This window comes from Leptidea sinapis, chromosome 22 (genome assembly GCF_905404315.1).
Source record: "Leptidea sinapis chromosome 22, ilLepSina1.1, whole genome shotgun sequence".
NCBI classification, from domain to species: domain Eukaryota; kingdom Metazoa; phylum Arthropoda; class Insecta; order Lepidoptera; family Pieridae; genus Leptidea; species Leptidea sinapis.
The window spans coordinates 5,459,194-5,478,153 of NC_066286.1; the positions used below are offsets into that span (position 1 = coordinate 5,459,194).

Below are 18,960 nucleotides of genomic sequence, written 5' to 3' on the forward strand. Positions count from 1 at the left end.
AGAGTTATTGAATACCGTAGATGCATCAATCCACACATACCGTAAATAAATAAAGGCATTATGCGAGCACTTTATTAGCTATTATATAAAAAAATATAATTACTTGAATTTAGAAATGTTAGGGCTACTCACTTGTGCTTCAGCGCGGTGTATTGCTCATGCGCCTGCTGTACCGTGGCCAGCTGCGCAGAGCTCTGCGCCAGCTCACGGTCCAACTGCTGCAATTCCTGCTCCAGCTGCTTCAGCTGGGACAGCTGCAGTAGAACCGACCCACCCTGCAATACCGACCAATATCATCCTTGTGATTTTATTGAATAAATATACTCTGAACCCGAACCTTACCACATGCTCCGTACGGATTCGTCCACTATGCATTGGACGTAATTCCAGAAACAAACATGATTCCACAACACATGATTCATATTAACGGACTGACAAAAATGCCATTCCTACAGTCACTCTTTAAATAACATCATGACTAAATAGCCCAACACACATGTATGGAATACACCAATATTTATGAAACTTTAAACACGAATGCCTTAAAATGTGATGTTTGCGGCTTGGGACGTTTTTCAGGAACTACGTCCAATTGGACAATTAGATTCCCATTTATTTGGCTATAATAATAAACTGACTCTGTGTCTTCTATGGGTTGGGGTCATGAGATGGTTGCGAACCTTGTTCGGTTAAAAATAATATCACAAACTAGTTAGAAATAACCTTTCGAGTACGACACTGGGACATAAAATGTATATCGTTCTAGGGTTAGCGCATATCGGAAGTTACGAATAAGGGAATTCAATTCGGGGTCGTTTACTGCAGAATTAGCTCGCTCTGTACCACACACGGACTCGATGTTAAGTAACGGACCAGAGATTGTCGTTTCATATTGATAATTACACTCTAATAATAAGACAGCAATGCTATACAAGATACTACAACAGGAAAGTAACGACAACAGAGTAGTAAATCCTTCTCCAAGGACCGTTCTAGCCGCGTACCAGGTGGGTGCAGCTTTCCTACATTGGCACATGAGAAATATTTGCATTGAAAGTGGTGCCATCTATTTTATTATGTACGCTCCAACTTCATCACGATCATTTGCATACATGCCAGATAGATAGTTCTGTTTAATTTTTGACATATTGTCATAGTGACAACCGGTCATATTTTAATACCTGTTACTTATACCTGTGATGATAAATACGTCCTCACCCGTTGTCTAAACATAATGCGCGCCATCTAGCGACGGTACGCTACGAGCGTAAGAATAACGCAGCGCCATCTCTTAGCCTGTTTACACTGATTTTACAAAATAAAAACATTAGTGGCATATCTAACTGTGGTCATCACCTCATCGATACACACAATTATAATCTTCTTAATAACGGAGACAGCCGAAATCCACTACGTTATAAGCAACTGTTCGCTTTCAAACTTAGCCGGATTATACTTCGTCGTCATATTGTAATTACTATATCAATTATGTCAAAACTCACTTCACGTTACAATTTAAACTAAATTTCAATATTTACTTAGGCAGTCACGCCTCTAATTACGTACTATTTACATCCTACACATACATACACTCACGTCTTGTTACCGTCGGGGTAGGCATATTATTTATATTACCTTCTTTACTTATATTAGTTATATTACCTTCGCACGGGCGCCTCCCGAGAGCGTACCGGCCGGGTCGAGTACGTCACCGTCGAGTGTGACGCAGCGGCAACGTACGCGGGGGTGGAACGTGACGCGCTTGGCAACTTCCAGGTCGGTGCACACCAGAGTGTTGCCGAACACCCACTGCAGCGCTGGTCGCACACTCTGCGGGAACCGCACCAGCTCTAAGGCTAGCTGCACCTTATCCGCGCCGCCACCCTACGCAGACTTAACGATCAAATACCAACATATGTGAGTTTCACAAACAAAATTTGATGAACAATGCGGGATTCGAATCCACGACCTCTCGCGTTCCGTATCTATTATAAGTCTTGTCTCAAAGTCGGTTCTTAAACACACGCATGTATTAATACGACTGATTATAAAACAGTTTCATAAAGTACTATTCTCTATTGCAATGTTTTTCAATCTTATTTATATCGCGACCCCATTACAGCTCGAATAATTCTGGCGAAGGGGGTCAGTCCGATAAATATTTATAATTTAACTTATTGGAACACACTGCTCTATTGTATTGAGTAATAATAATGAGAAAAATTAATAAGCGCAGGTAACTCCAAAAGTGCAAGAATATCCCCCCTCGAATAAGGAGCCTGCAATATATACAAGTCTTTTGTAGTAAACTTTAAACGTTCCTTAATACTCATCAAAAAGTCCAGGATTTTTTTTTACATGTCACTAGTGCAATTTAAAAAATAAATAATACAAACTGTAACTGTCATAAGTTTTGTTTTATTTTCAGAGATATTCTTGACATCAGCAGAATTAGCTCTCCCTCAATCACATAATTAGTATTCACTTGTTATAATATTTTTTTTACTATTTTATTGTACTTATATTACTAACTTTTATTGAATTACTATTTAATTATTATATTATTTTAGTATGGCAACCCTTTATTGATGAATTGATTTCTCAAGACAATATCCTCTAGACCACCTGGGGTTCTCCGAAAGACTTAATGACTTAATGACTCCGAAACTCTTAAATGATCAATGAAACGCAGTCTAGATAGACGCGAAGACAAGGAAAATGGCTTGTCTTCGCGTCCTATGCGCGCCCTGTCCCTTTCAGATACTTTAACCGCGACCCGTCTAAGACCTGTCTGCGACGCTTCCTGGTCTTACATCTTTTCTGTGTCACGCCCCTAAGGTAGATAGAAGGATAGAATGCTTACGATCTCCTGCGCTGCTCTGAGCGTCTGTTGGTCGATGGGCCGCGAGCTGATCTTGTTGAGCGGGATGATGGTGGTGCGACTCTGAAGTTTGCCGCGCTGAAGCAGCAGCTTGCTGGTTATCTCCGTGTCCACTACCACGTTGTATAGCTAACGGTCAAATAATACGGAGTATAACATATAGCATCTGTAAATTTCAATTAACATATAAAAGGAGAATATGCCTTTCTTACTTATTTGTATAAGTTTCTAACCTCAGAACTCCAATTATAAATTTATTGTTATTGAGATGATAACTTCTAATGGGAGGGTAAAACGCTTCCTATTGCCTCACGCATACGGCTGCAGTAGGCAGGCTCCTCCTCTCTCACTCTATCCAAATGTTACTTTAATAGAATTAAATAATGATACTAATAATGTACATATTATTCAAGAATTTTAACTAAGAATAAAATATATTTTATGTACACTAAAAGATTTTATTAATAAATAGCCTCTCCTTACATGATCACATTAATAGACATAAATTTTAAGTAAAAAGCTTTTCTCAACTGAAACGATTTCAATATTAAATAGTTCAACTAAGATTAGTTTAAGTTATCACTTCTGTTAGGCGTCCCGAGGCGCACCCTTTTTTGGAGCTTGTTTTGATGATGGCAATCCATAGGGAATTAAGAAAATTGTTTAAATTGTATTGGAAAACATATGGTATATATATATACATATGGAACATAGGTATTTTAAGAATCAAATCAAGATATGTACACCAAATACAGAGAGTATAATTTGGAAGTGAGCTGGCTAAGAAGATTTCAAAATGAAACCAAAGCTTCACAATGATAAGTATTTTAAGGGTAACAACAAGATAATTTAGCAAATTTAAAGATTCTTGTGAAATGTCACCATTGAACTATAACTTGTTTTGGGCCTATTGAAATTTGTTATGAGACGCACTCTTACAAGAAATTCCCTTTTTAAAGATCTCGGGTAGTAAATATGTCACTTCTACTTGAGTTATATTATGTCTATGATAGACTATGATATAGTCTTCTAGAGAAGACAAATGCAGATAAGTCGTAATAGATTCAAGAGATCAGTTCTTATAATTTGTAGTTTAAGCTTCCAAATGTTTATGCCTATATTAAGTTAGCTACCGTAATGGGAATGTTAACCGAAAAGGAGATGAATATTTTCAAAAATTATTGAAAAAAAATGTCATCGTTCAATTCCCGGTAGGTGCAAACATTTATATCGATACCTCAGGTCCAAAGAGTAACAATTTAGAAAAGAGTTTCAAAAGAAAACAGCTCTAGTTGTAACTGTTTGAAATGAAAATATTCTGGACTAATGAATTAAGTTAGCTTAATTTAGTTCCAGTAAGATGTCTTAGGACACTTGTATTGGGAATATCTCGCAACTTCCTTAGCGGTTGATGAGCTTAAATTTTTAAAAACCCAGATGTTACACTTATCGCACAATTAAAACAAGTCAACAAGAAAATTGTGTGAGTGAGTGAGTGAGTGAGTGAGTGAGTGAGTGAGTGAGTGAGTGAGTGAGTGAGTGAGTGAGTGAGTGAGTGAGTGAGTGAGTGAGTGAGTGAGTGTGTGCATGTGGGTTTGAGTAGTAGTTAGTAATGGTGGGTCATCGTTTATAGAACAATTTCTCATACTTATTTCAGGCTTGTTACACATTGTAACTGAGGTATTGATATGAATATGTATGTTTATTTCCGAGTCAAGGCTATTTATTTGTATGTATATTGTATTAAATATATCATTATTTTGCATCTGTAGAACAGGCTCTGCATAGTTTAAGGCAAGATAATATATTATGTGACAGTGTGTCTATATTATTACTACTATTATTATTATTATAAAGAAAGAAAGAAAGATTTTTTTTTATTTAGTCACTAGGTTCACTACAAGGAACACTACAATAAACCTTAAAACTAATTAAACTAATCTACATAATGACACTGATAAGTAAAAAAAATATATATATACTAAAATATATAGTGACCAAATATAGGTCTTCTACTCAGCATCATGCCGCAGCAAGCTGCAGCGCTGGTTTTCAGTAGAAGCCTTAACAAGGTATTAAGTAAGTAAGTACTAAGAGGTATTTACCTTCTACAGTATATTTTAAAATAAAATAAGCAGATAAGGATTAAACAAATAATTAATTAATTAAAAAAAAAGACTAAGAATATCAGAAAACTTAGACGGGACATAAAATAAAATAAAAATTGAGATATTATGATGGATTTGCTTTTCTTTCTTTCAACAAACTTCATCGCTAACCGTTTGGTCTAAATATAGTAGATCGTGCGGTCGTTAGTAGAATAACATAGTACATACCCTGCCGCCGGCCGCGGTCTCCAACGCGGTGCAGTACTTCGGGTCCACCACGTCTATCAGCCGACACACGGTGCCTGATATCAAAATTATTTATACCTTATTGATGTACAACATTTTTTTCACCAGCTTTTGCTTATATAAATTGAAATCTAAATAAAATAAAACGCCAAAAAATCTTAAACATTTTATGCGCCCGTGTGGTTTTCAATTTCTTCCAGAAACAAATAAGCTTTGTTATGAACTTTATAACTAGTGGACCCAACAGACGTTGTCCTGTACACACGTCTTAAATTTGAAATATCGGTCCAGCCGTTAGGAGGAGTTCACTAACATACACATGAGCAGGAGAATTATATTATATGGACGGAATTGAGAATCTAAACCAATCTCAAATTCACTGAAACAAACAAAAAAATCATCAAAATCGGTCCAGCTGTTTGGGAGGTAGTTTAATTGTGAATCTAAACCATCCTCGAATCCCCTTGAACTCACACAAAAAATTTCATCAAAATCGGTCCAGCCGTCTAGGAGGAGTTCAGTGACATACACACGCACACTAGAAATATATAATACACTAGTGGACCCAACAGGCGTTGTCCTGTCGGAAAATTCGGACACACGTCTTAAATATGAAAAATCGGTCCAGCCGTTAGGAGGAGTCCACTATAATACACTATATGGACGGAATTGAGAATCTAAACCAATCTCAAATACACTGGAACACACAAAAATATCATCAAAATCGGTCTAGCCGTTTTGGAGGTAGTTCAATTGTGAATGTAAACCATTCTTGAATCCACCCGAAGACACACATCAATCTCAAATTCACTGGAACACACAAAAATCTCATCAAAATCGGTCCAGCCGTTCAGGAGGTAGTTCAATTGTGAATCTAAACCATTCTCGAATCCACCTGAAGACACACAGAAAGTTTCAATAAAATCGGTCCAGCCGTCTAGGAGGAGTTCAGTGACATACACACGCACACAAGAATTATATATATAAAGATAAAGATTTATACAGTATGGATCTTGCATATATGATATAAATGTAGGTACATACGTATTAGCACATTGGCTAACGATATAGGCACAATAATTAACAAAATCCGTGCATTAATATTGTCAAAAAGTAGAATTTTCATTTTTAGCTAATATTTATGTACTGTAGAATTGGGTCACTAGTTTAGTGATTCAATAAACTTGAATATTTGATCAAAACGGGTATTCCCAGTCTTCCGCGCAGTGTTGAATAGCATCGCCATCAAAGAGAAGTGGGCATAGTTCGCTAGCACGTGTATTTTATAGCCTAACCCCCTTATTCATAATGGTCCGCTAACTTTAAACAACCGCTTAGGAGTGTTTTTTCTCATTCTGACTTAGGTCAATAGAAGAATGAGAAGACAGAGTGAGAATTAGCAATGCTTTAAGTTAGCAGGGGGTAAACATTTAGTCGGATTTAGTCGGGCCGAACCATCGGAAGCGGACCGGTACCGGACCGAATATTTGATGGTATATCGCATTGTGCATCGTTGTCCAGTGGTATTGTAAGTATTGAAATTACAAAAACAAACTTTTTTACAAAGCTAAAAAAAATTAGAAACATTTTGTGCGCCAGTGCGGTTTACAATGTATTATGACCATTATATAAGGTCTACCAACGTTTCTTTATGTAAATTGACTTCTAAATAAAATTAAAATGCCAAAAAGTTAGAACATTTTATTATGCCTCACTGTGAGAGCTATCTTGTGCTGTGTTTCAAGGACAAAAAGTCATGTACACCTTCCTAAAAGAATGGCAACACTCCTGTGATTTCTTTAGTGTTGGTCAATGGTGATCACATTAAATCATGTTTCTCCTCCTAACACCATATAAATTTATTTTTTTTATGACAGTATGGGACGAGACGAGCGGGACGTTAAGCTGATGGTAATTGATACGCCCTGCCCATTACAATGCAGTACCATCAAGGATTCTTGTGAAACCCAAAAATTCTGAGCAGCACTACAATTGCGCTCGTCACCTAGCATACGATGTTAGGTCTCATTTGCCCAGTAATTTCACTAGCTGCGGCGCCCTTCCAGCCGAAACACAATAATGCTTACACATTACTGATTCACGGCAGAAATAGGCGACGATGTGGTACCGATAATCTAGCTGGCATCCGTGTGAAGCAACCTCCCACTGGTGAAAAGTGAATTACAAATGTTTAATAAGTCTCACCCGCCACCCTGGCCGCGTTGAAGTCCGGCTCGGGCGGAGAATACGTAAAGTCGCAGCGTTGCAACGCTACTGCCAGCCGCTCAGCCGCGTCCCGCTTGCTGCGTACTGCACCCGTCAGCGCGCGGTGTCGCTCGCGAGCCTCCGCCAGAGCAGTCGCAGCACTCCCCGCTCGTTCCACCTCACCCTGCAACCACAGACACCTAACAACTGCCGCCGATATATTGAATGTACCTCTTTTTTTAATGATAATAAGGGACAAGACGAGCAAGGTGTTCAGCTGATGGTAATTGATATATCCTGCCCATTAGAATGCATTGTCGCTCAGAATTCTTGAAAAACCGAAAAATTCTTAGTAGCACTACAATTGCGCTCGTCACCTTGAGACATAAGATGTTAAGTCTCATTTGCCCAGTAATTTCACAAGCTACGGCGCCCTTCAGACCGAAACACTATAATGCTTACACTGCTTCACGGCAGAAATAGGCGCCGTTGTGGTACCCATAATCTAGCCGGCATCCGGGGCAAAGGATCTCCAACTGGTGGAACCTTCATTCGACCAGTAGGAGGTCGAATTTTATGTATTTAAATTGATAAGGTTGTCACAAAAAGTTACGATAAAATAAACAAAACATTTTTTATAACCTTTTACATTGGGTTTGATCATCGATATGAAATAATCCTAGACACAACATTTAGTACAAGTGTCCGCAATAACATTATTAACCTATATTAAAATGAACCTTACCCTCCTTACCACCAACCAAGGTTCAATTATTGACAAAGCAAACTCAAAATTCAATTGAAAGAAAGAAACAAAGAAATTAATAGATGTCTCGTTCCAGCTTTTGGCGTGTCAACAGCTCCTGAAGATGGCTCGTGTAGAGGCGAAATACAGTACGTCGAAGTGATTTATATGAAGATTGACGAAATTAACTACAAATATGTTTAAAATGAAATTATTCATGTACTCTGGGTGGGTTGATACTAATGCGGCGGATTCAGCAAGTGTCATTCGCTACTCATCATTCATAATTCAAGACGCGCATACTGTGTATATACTAATGTATTGCACGCAAGAAGTTGTACTTCTTTGGCGTAACCAAGCAAAAATCATTTATTCCTCGTGCTAGTCTACGTTTTTAGAAAGAACAATTTTGTAAAAATCTTGCAGATGGCTTTAACAATTAATTATTACACAATGAATACGGCTGTATGGGCTTAAACCCTTTGCCTGTCCTAATAATGGACGAAGAAATCAAAAAAATAGTAGTCAGAAAATTTTAGGAACCAACTTCAACCTGTTACTTTTGTGTTACAGTGATGCGCGCGCATCTTAAAATTTCACTCTCATCATCTTTTCATAACGTGCCTAAAGAAATATAACTTTAATATTTTAATAGAATCGGTTCTGCCCTGGGTGTTATATCAATATTACTGAAAGGTTTTAGCCCACCTGCAGCTGCTCACAGCGGGCCTGCTGTTCGCTGATGGTGTCCAAGTCACGCTGGTACTGCGCGCTGCTGGAGTTGAATTCCTTCTCTAGCTCCATGAGCCGCTTCTCGGCGTGTTTCTTCTCCATCGTGCTCTGGGATATCCTAGTCGACGCTTCCGATGCCTCCTGTCTTGCCTCTGCATGATACATTTTATGATTTTATTCAAACGTGAAAAATATTATTCATAAGTCGGAGATATCGACATCTGTTGAGTTACATCTGTTTTACCGAGTTATATTCTTAGTGTTAGAACACCTGTGCGACGACACGCACACGTAACATTTAAGGACATCATATGTACCACATTAATTTGTGTCGATGATTAGAATTAGAAGAAGAAGAAGCTACTAAGTTGCTGTAAGCTGCTTGGTCTAAGACACCGATAGAACACATAGAGAACGCGTTTGTACCTCTGGATGAGTTAACTCAACCAGACGTTGATGACTTGTGGAGTGACTTAAGAGTAATCTTTACGAATATCGAATGATGAATGATTCAATGGTGCAAATGATGTTACTGTCCTGAAGTATGAAAATTTCTGAACATTACATATGATGAGTGATCACTTATGCATAAGCGCTAATGAGCTTAAAAAATAAACGGTGATGATGAATACAAAATAAGTATAATTCATTTTTATATCAGGGGAGCAAACGGCTCACGTAATGGGAAAAGGTGAGATAACCTCCCATGGAGATCCGCAACACCAGGAACCTCTATGAGCACTCCCAGTGATATATACAGAGAAAACCCAAAACATCACTACAGAGACAAAGAAAACATACAACCTACGCAACGCCGAAAAAACGAGATGACTTAGTCGTCGATGATTCTAGCTGCTCTTCGTTGCATACGGTCAATCATACAATTAGGTAAATAATTAGTAATACTTAGTTGCTATAAAGGAGGATGGCGAGAATGGACCCACATAATTTAAAAATTAAGGAAGCATCGTACAAGTACAAGTTTATATTAATTATAAATATAAGTTTATAAGATGTTTAAACAAAAATTATTGAGGCGCTAAGATATGGAAGCACAGCGGCACAATTAACCGCCCACCTTGAATTTTTACGATTTTGGTTAAAAAAAAATTGTGGCCTTACTTGTGAATGTTATTTTATAACGTAGGTATATTGAAGTAAAAAGAAAGATAATATTGTTTTTAATTATTACGTTTATTTATAAAAAAGTCTGAAAAACACTTTGACCGTAAATTAACAATTAATGTGATGAAATGGCTTAAAAATAAAAAAACTGCTGAATAAATGAATTCTAATAGTGCGTATTTCCACCTCTAGCCCTCATGACTTCCATCAAACGGTTTGGTATGCTGTCGATGACATCTTTGATCTGTTGTTGTGGAATGTTCTGCCACTCCTCAATCACGGATTGTTTTAGTTCATCTATGATGGTTGGAGCTGGTATGCGGCTTCGAACACGTCTTTTTAAATTGTCCCATATGTGTTCAATAGGATTTAAATCTGGGCTCCGGGATGGCCATGTTAATTTTCGAATGCCGACGGTATCCAGGTATGCGGTAACAACTCTAGCAACGTGGGGGCGAGCGTTGTCCTGCATTAATAAAAAATCTTCGCCAATAAACGGAGCAAATTTTATTACATGAGGTTCCAACACTTCTGTTACATACCTCTGAGCATTTATTCCACCTCTTTCGAAGATAACCAAGTCGGTGCGTGCTTCGTAAGTAATGCCGCTCCATATCATGATAGAGCCACCTTGGTAGCCTACTGTTTCCACAACAGTGCAAACTTTTCATTCTTGCGTCTGTATACACGATGGCAACCGTCAGGACCGTGCAAGCATATTCTTGTCTCGTCAGTAAACATAACATTCTTCCATTGTTCCATATTCCATTCGGCGTGCTCTCGGGAAAAACGAAGTCTTTCTCTCCGGTGGCCTACGAGCAATTGTGGCACTCGAGATGGTCGAAAAGCTCCAAGGGCATTCTCTCCTAGTCTTCTTCTCTCTGTTCTTTCACTCACTTGAACATAGCGAACCTCACGAAGTTGGTTTCGTGCCTCAACAGCAGTAGTGAACCGATTTCTTAGAACATTGGTCACAAGAAATCGGTCGTCACGAGCGGAGGTGCATCTTTTTCGGCCCTGTCCTGGTCTTCGCTCATAAGAGCCAGTTTCCCGAAACCGTTTCACTGCATCCCTTAAGGTGGTACGTGCGACACCAAGCTTCCGCGCCACGTAACGCTGACTAAACCTTTCGTCGATAAGAGCGACGGCTCTCGCCACTGAATTAGCATCAAATGGCATGTTTGTGATGTCCAAACACTAGCTTTAAGTTACGATACAAAAAAAACTCAAATTGTTTACTTTTAATGCCACTGAATCAATGTAAGCAGTTTGGCAACGATAACGATAATGAGACGAAGTTCGATATTTATCCTATTCACAACTTATGCCTAAAAAAACAAAGTTAAGTGGGTAGTTTGTAATTTTTTCGTCACTACATTTCTTTCACACTTGACTTATTTATGCCCAATAACTTTCAACTGCGATAACATCAAAATTTGCCACTTTAAAAGGGTGGGCGGTTAATTGTGCCGCTGAGATATGCTACACTCGTACGAATTAACTGTGTACTCCGCTGGAATGCGACACCTCTCCCGCTACCTAATGACGTCACAGCGCGAGGTGCACAGCTAATTCGTACGGGTTATACTTTATAGTAAATATAACACGTCGTGACAAGTTTTTGGTTTTTGCCCGGCCGGCAGACATCCGCGCGCCCGTTTAGTCGTAACTTTAGAGTCTAAAATCTAGATTTTAGAGGTTATTGTGGGATTACGTTACGTACGATGTAATTCATTTTACGATTACTTATTAAAAGTGTGGTTTATTGTAAATTAGTAAATAAATTGTCAGTGACTGGAAAAATGCGTTATAAATCTAGTTTAATTTGGTCATTTTTTGATGAAGTGAATGTAAATTTTGCAAAATGTAAACAGTGTGGGAAACAATTTTCACGCAAAGGAGGTGGCACTACTTCACTCAAACTTCACCTTAAATCTCAACACAGTGATAAGTATGGAGAATTGTTGTTGCTAGAAAAAGCCAACCAAGCTAACCCACAAAAACTGATAAATCCCCAACAGCTGACACCTTTACAGGAGTGTAAAAAACAGTTATCAATGATGTTGATTCATATATATAGCAAATTACGAACGTTAATTTTGATTTTGCATTTAATTAGTTACCTATATATTATATAGGTATATAGTATATAACACTTCAAAACGAGTAGCTGTAAGAAAAAATTACTTGTATGACAGATTGCGAAACCTACAAGGTACAATTAGTCGAATGTAATCTTATTTGTATTTCATTTTACAGTTCCTTAAAAAATTAATATCCGTAACCGAAACTATCGGATAATACGAAATAATTTAATATCCATAACCGTAACCGAAACCGATATTATATTTTACCAATATCCATATCCGGATCCGAAATTATATATCCATAACAACACTAGTACATATGTATCTTAAAAGATTCGATACCTTCTTGCAAAAAGAATGAATTGTGAATCCTCAATTATTAGCTGCTGACCAACCTTCCACATAAATATAATATTATCTTTTAGCAGACAGTAATTAGACATAGACATAAGATATAAATTACTGATTAAACAATAGATATTGTTTAACAACTTTAGGTTATATTTTACTGTAAGGTATATCTTTATTCTCCCACTTTTTTAGACTTACTTACGATTTGCTTTTTTCTTAGTTTTGTTACGTTGTACAATTATTTATAAGTTTCCACGATGTACGTCACTTCTTTCAGTGGATCCCAAAATACATGCGTTCTCGCCATCCTTTTTAAGACTGTTGTAGATATTAGTTTCGAAAAGATGAGTAGGTTGATAAAGGATTATTTAATAAATAATACTTCCATACGGTTTCAAAGCCACATTAAGGGTATGTAAAAGGGTTTAGAGTATATATATTAATAGAAGGTAGATAATATTAATAGTACATAACTTGGAGAATACATATATCATTTCTCTAAAGAAATCTAGAATAAGCAGTGATAAAATTTCCCATGGAAACGGGGTGCAAGTTCATATATTCGTGGCAACACACATAAAGGCCTGCCTCAAAAAGCCAGAGAATTTAATACATTACTTTTTTAGTTTCCATTACGTCATTAAGTATTTAATACGTTTTTAATTGTAACAGAACTTATAGCTAGACTAGTGTAACAATTGCTGGAGTTTTTATGATGTGAGGGACGATGAAACAAATGCAGCTACTGTTAAAGGGCAACCGCCATTTGCCCATAACAATTTAATTTGAGTCATTTGGGGGGCAAGATTTGTTTTTCTATCGAAAAAACTTGTGCTTCGCCGTAGTAGCGTAAGAAGTGTACAGAAAATCTTATAACTTGTTGCCATTAAGCCCATTGGTATATACTTTTAAGTCTCATCTAATAAATCATAAATAAACATGAAAACATTTATTGTGAAGTCATAGGTGTATTGGTAGTTTCCTAAATGTTAAATAATTCAAATAATATTATTTCTAAATGATAAAAGTTCATAGTGTTTAAAAACAATTAAATTATTAATTTCAATTTATTTTTAAAACTTATATTCAATAATATATTGATGAAACGAAAACACTATTTCAACAAAAATCATTTACAAAATTCTTCCGGCCTCTCAAATCGATCACGTTACTGTGACAGATTAAATCATTTTAAGATTGTTTCTCTGTCCAACGGACAAAAGGTTCTGGACCTTTGCGGCCATTTTAAAATTATACACGGATCCTTACAACCTAACACAATATCTAACTTAAATTTCTCCATTCCAAGATGTTTACCAAGACAACCGATTAATAAAATATTTTCAAATAATTACTCTAGACCGAATGTGAAACAATACGGTCCTTATAATAGAATATCTACAACATTCAATGATATCAACAATCATGACGTTGACATTTTCCACGACACGTTTAAGTCACTTATAAATAAAGTTTAAAAAAATACAACGAACACGGTAGATAATACTTTGTATTAGATTGTTAATGACTTATTAAATTCTTACTTTTATTTTTTGTAATTTCACACTTACCACTTTATAATTATTTACATTGTATACTTTCTAGAATTAAGATTATTACGAAGTTACTTAATTTTTTCATAATTAAAATGTTGAATGTACCTAATTAGAATAACCAACCTAGAATTAGTATGTAAGTGCAAATCAATTGTTAATGTTAAGTTGGGTTATTGTTGGTACATCTTAAATAAATAAATAATAAATAAAATAAACAATGCACAGAATATACACATTGAACTATTCACTAAATCCATTCTCACTTATAAGATATACACAGCACTAATGTTGCACATAAGTATTTCGGTGACGCGAACTCACGAGATTTCACCCATCTAAAAAGTGTCTATCTATTATATTTATTTTTTAATTATTTATTTATCACGTGAGTCAGTCATGAGCGTGTCGGTGATGCGAACCCATAAGGTAAATTATATTAGGTCCTGACTCGTTTTTTGTAGGAAAATATCTATTTCCCTACCAAAAAGTGCCCAACGCGGCGAAAGAAGTTATCACTTCAAAAATATCGTCTTAAGGACCCATGTTAATGTAGAGTTGGTGTAAATGTGTCATGTTGAGCTCACCAATGAGTCTGTCTTGCAGCGAGTGGTCGTCTCCGTCACGTCCCGAGCTGATGGCCAGGAAGCGAGCCTGCGCGGCGGCCAGACGTGCCTCGCTGGCTTCGCTCGCGGTGCGCAAGCCGTCGAACGTCGCCGTGGCCTGTCACATGCGCATACTCAACATTACTTACGGTTTACAATATACGGGTCAACTGGTGTTAAGTGATCACCGCCGCTCACGTTCTCTTGAAACACCAGAGGAAACACAGAAGCGTTGCCGGCTTTTAAGGAAGGTGTACGCGCTCATTTTGAAGGTACCCATGTTGTGTCGGCCTTGAAAAACCGCACAAGGAAGCTCATTCCACAGCCATGTAGTACATGGAAGAAATTTCCATGAAAACTGCACTTAGTCATAATATTATTAATAGAATAATTAGTAACCTGATAATATTATATTATATTGTTGTAATTATTATATTTCGTATATTTTTAGTTATAGACATGCAAAATTTAATATAAGTCACATTATTATGAAGCTGATATTTCATATTATTAAGTTGGTCGTATGGCAATTGTTAGAAATTTGTCACAGCTTATTAGGCAGTTATTTTCGAGCAGTCGAAAGTGTTCTACGTGCTGGGATTCCGAGTGCCCTTGTGTTATAATATATAATTAAGTATTACTGTGAATTATAGTGAAATTATTGAATATTAATATATTCTATTAAAGTGGATTGACGAATTGTTTTATTATAATACCTAATACAATAGTGCATGCTAATATATTTTACATTTATAACATATACAATTCCAGAAATGAACCACTTCATTAAAATAAAATAACAATTGTTTATATTTACAGGCCCGACCTTTCGAAGCGGAAAATAAATGTTTGCGATCGACTTAAAGCGCTTTAAGCAAATTTTTTTTATGACAATAAGGGACCAGACGAGCAGGATGTGATGGTAATTGACACGCCCTGCCCATTACAATGTAGGCCGCTCAGAATTCTTCAAAAACCCCAAAATTCTGAGCGGCACTACAACGGTGCTCGTCATCTTAAGACATAAGATGTTAAGTCTCATTTGCACAGTTATTTCACTAGCTACGGCGCCCTTCAGACTAAAACACAGTAATGCTTAGACATTACTGCTTCACGGCCGATATAGGCTTAGTTTAAATTTCGTTCGCGAAGTTTCGTTTCGCAGAAAGAGAGTAGACCCCCTTGTACCTGCTGCAGTTGCTCGCGCTTGTCTCGCAGCGCCCCACTGTCGTCATCCATCGCACGCTGTAGCAGCCGGCCGCGTCCTTCGCTCGCTGCCAGATTGTCTTTGGCCACTTTTTGCGCCGCGTTAGCACTAGACTCCGCCAGTTCCGCTTGTGCTAAGTCAGCCTCTAGACTCTTCAGAACATTACCTGCTTCCTATAAACAGATAAAAAAATATATGTATGTGAATCAAATGAATATCGTAAATGCTGTAGTGCACCTCATTAATTATATTGCTATTACAGAGCATTAAAAAGCCATAAAAAGCATTTATTTTCTCAAAATTGATTCCTTTAGAATTATTTTTGATGTCATTTCTAATAACTACTAGACACTACTACCGCTTCGGAAACAAATGGCGCTCTGAGAGAAAAGAAGCGGCGCAAGAAACTCTCCCAGCATTCTTTTTTTGCGCTCTTTTCAATAAAAATATACAATATTGTACAGTCATTTCTATCGCTAGAAAATAATCATAGTCCCAGGCTGTCCGATCATTTAGATATTCAGCAATGGACTAATAGGATATACGACAGAGCCATTTTTTTATAAAACATTTAAATTTATTTATAGATAATGCCTGAACAGTGGCTGGGACTTTAATATAGAAGTGTATACATTTACCCTTAAAGCTATTATGTATCTTATGAAGCCTATTAGAATTAGTTACAAGAAACCCCTAATTTCTAGTGTTATAATAATGAAAATCACTATTAAGAGCATTAACGTATATACCTATAAAATATATAATAAAGGTTAAAAATATTAATTATATTATTATTGTTTTTATCTTGTTTCTGGATATTTTCTACGACAACTACGGTACTACCTAATTTATTTACTGCTTTAAAAATAAAAATGTTTAATAACATAATATATATTTCATGGAGACATCTATAACACCCACATATTCTTGCGGCTTTTTCTATTAATGTCTTTTGAAACTACTAACATAGATGGCTACCGTAAGTAAGGCTTGGCAATTTGTCTGTATATAGTGAAATCTTTTGACCGTGTACGGCACGAAGTGCTCTTCTTAAAACTGCCATAAAAAGGGCTTCCTGAAATTTACAGTATTCGTGTCGTGTTGGAGGGTTTTTGCTTAAGGCTTAAGCTAGTGAACACTGGTGTTCCCCAAGGTATGCTCTCCTACAGTGTTTATTTGCATGCAATTTGACAGCTTGACAATATGTAATTTTTTTCAGTATAATCCTCACTTCTGGGATTAATTACGCAAATTGTATTTAAAAACAAAATTGATGAACGTTCAACAAATTGTTTAGATTTGAATAGGCGACATCTCTCGCTTGGAACGCGAGGGGTAGCGGGTTCGAGTCCAGCATGGTTTTTAAATTATAAACAGCTTTATAAGAGGATTATGTGGCATCGTCATATTTTGAGATAGGTTTACCCATTAAATTTCCGACACTTCCACGTTTAGGTATTGTACCATAGTTATAGTTGCAAAAAACTGTCACATCACTCGAGTTTTCAGGCGCAAAACTCGAATAACAAAATACTAACGTCTTTATGGCCATTCAAAGTCAGATCGAAACAGTTCTAAATTTGAATAATAGAACTGAATTAATTAAATAGCTTTGGAGCGAGTCATGAGAATGGTGTAATGAAATGTTGGTAATTGAATGGACATATAAATACTTCCAAATATGATTACAATTCAATTTGGGCGTCTTATTAACGATGCGTGTAAATGCTTCGAACTTGTCACCCACACCTACCTCATCAACTCTCCTGTTCATCTCGGTGATCTCTGTGTCTATCTCCTTCGCTTGTCTCTTGTTGGAATTGATGCACTCTATCTTCTCTTTGATGTCAAGCTCCACCTCTTTGACTTTATTGTGGGCCTCTTTAACGTTTTTTTCAGCTGACACATACCTATTACATACCAAGAAAAACAATATATGAGTTATAAAAATATGTTTACATAAAAAAAACTTTATCACAGGCTTTCTATTTATTCTCAATATTTTGGGACTGTTGCAATAACCATGATGGTATTCATGCCGTTGACTTACTGTAGTTTTACCAGTGGGTGGCTCCTTTGCACAGGGTGCCGGCTAAATTATGGGTACCACAACGGCGCCTATTACTGCCGTGATAAAGTAATGTGTTAACATTACTGTGTAGTTCTGAAGAGGCCGCAGCTAGTGAAATAACTGGGCAAATAAGACTTAACATCTTATGTATCAAGGTGACGAGCGCAATTGTAGTGCCGCTCAGAATTTTTAGGTTTATCAAGAATCCTGAGCGGCACTGCAACGTAATGGTCAGGGCGTATCAAGTACCATCAGCTGAACGTCCTGCTCGTTGCGTCCTTATTTTCATTAAAAAAGAACTGAATTGTTATGGAGTGGTTCTCCATGTCATAAAATACTTCATTGAATTTATAAATAAAAAAATTATAATCTTAATGTGGGAAACATTGCAACACTCTAAGAAGGGTTCCAGCCTGCAACCAATTATCAAAGAACTAATAATCCTCCCTACGACGTAATCCTCAGTACTGAGGGTCACCCTACTGTATCACTTTCTCTCGTATGATCACTCTCCATCTATTCCTGTCTCTGGTGGTGTGAAAGGCATTGTGAACCGTAGAGACGAGGGCGGAGCGGATCTGGTCGGACCAGCGTGTTGGACTGCGTCCACGAGGCCTCTTCCCATCTATTTTGCCGACCACAATGAGATCGACATTCGGAAGACAATCGCGAGGAGACTCTGAGTTCACGCAGTATGGAGAGATTAGACCAAAATGCTGTCCAGGAGATACTGAGCATCTTTCTCCAGCACCACATTTCGAAGACGTCAATGCGTTTAAGAAACTAATAATAATGAAGTTAAAGTAAAGGACTGCCCTTCTTAAGTTTTCATCAGGACTTACCTCCATGCAACATGCAGCCGACTCAGGTTCTCTACTTCTCTGACGACCTTCTGGTACTCTTGGAATTGTGCCCTTTCATCCTGAAGCTTCTGTAGCTTTGGTGCTATATCCTCTTTTATAATCTGTAAGATTAATAATGGCAGTTCTTAAGAACCTATTATTTTAAAAAGGGCAATATATAGCCATTGAAAATCAAATAAGA

General features: G+C 37.1%; 1 protein-coding gene across 2 annotated transcripts in view; it reads right to left on the reverse strand.

The window, feature by feature from the left end:
- Positions 1 to 18,960, reverse strand: part of LOC126971057 (structural maintenance of chromosomes protein 2) — a 34,088-nt gene that overhangs the window by 10,213 nt on the left and 4,915 nt on the right. For both annotated transcript variants that reach the window (XM_050817203.1, XM_050817202.1), the window contains exons 5-14: positions 18,759 to 18,880; positions 17,599 to 17,755; positions 15,827 to 16,018; positions 14,621 to 14,756; positions 8,894 to 9,069; positions 7,441 to 7,624; positions 5,218 to 5,291; positions 2,864 to 3,010; positions 1,663 to 1,884; positions 133 to 275 (exon numbers count right to left, since the gene is read on the reverse strand). In XM_050817203.1, coding sequence (XP_050673160.1) covers positions 133 to 275; positions 1,663 to 1,884; positions 2,864 to 3,010; positions 5,218 to 5,291; positions 7,441 to 7,624; positions 8,894 to 9,069; positions 14,621 to 14,756; positions 15,827 to 16,018; positions 17,599 to 17,755; positions 18,759 to 18,880 — 1,553 coding nt within the window. The remainder of the gene's footprint in view (positions 1 to 132; positions 276 to 1,662; positions 1,885 to 2,863; positions 3,011 to 5,217; positions 5,292 to 7,440; positions 7,625 to 8,893; positions 9,070 to 14,620; positions 14,757 to 15,826; positions 16,019 to 17,598; positions 17,756 to 18,758; positions 18,881 to 18,960) is intronic.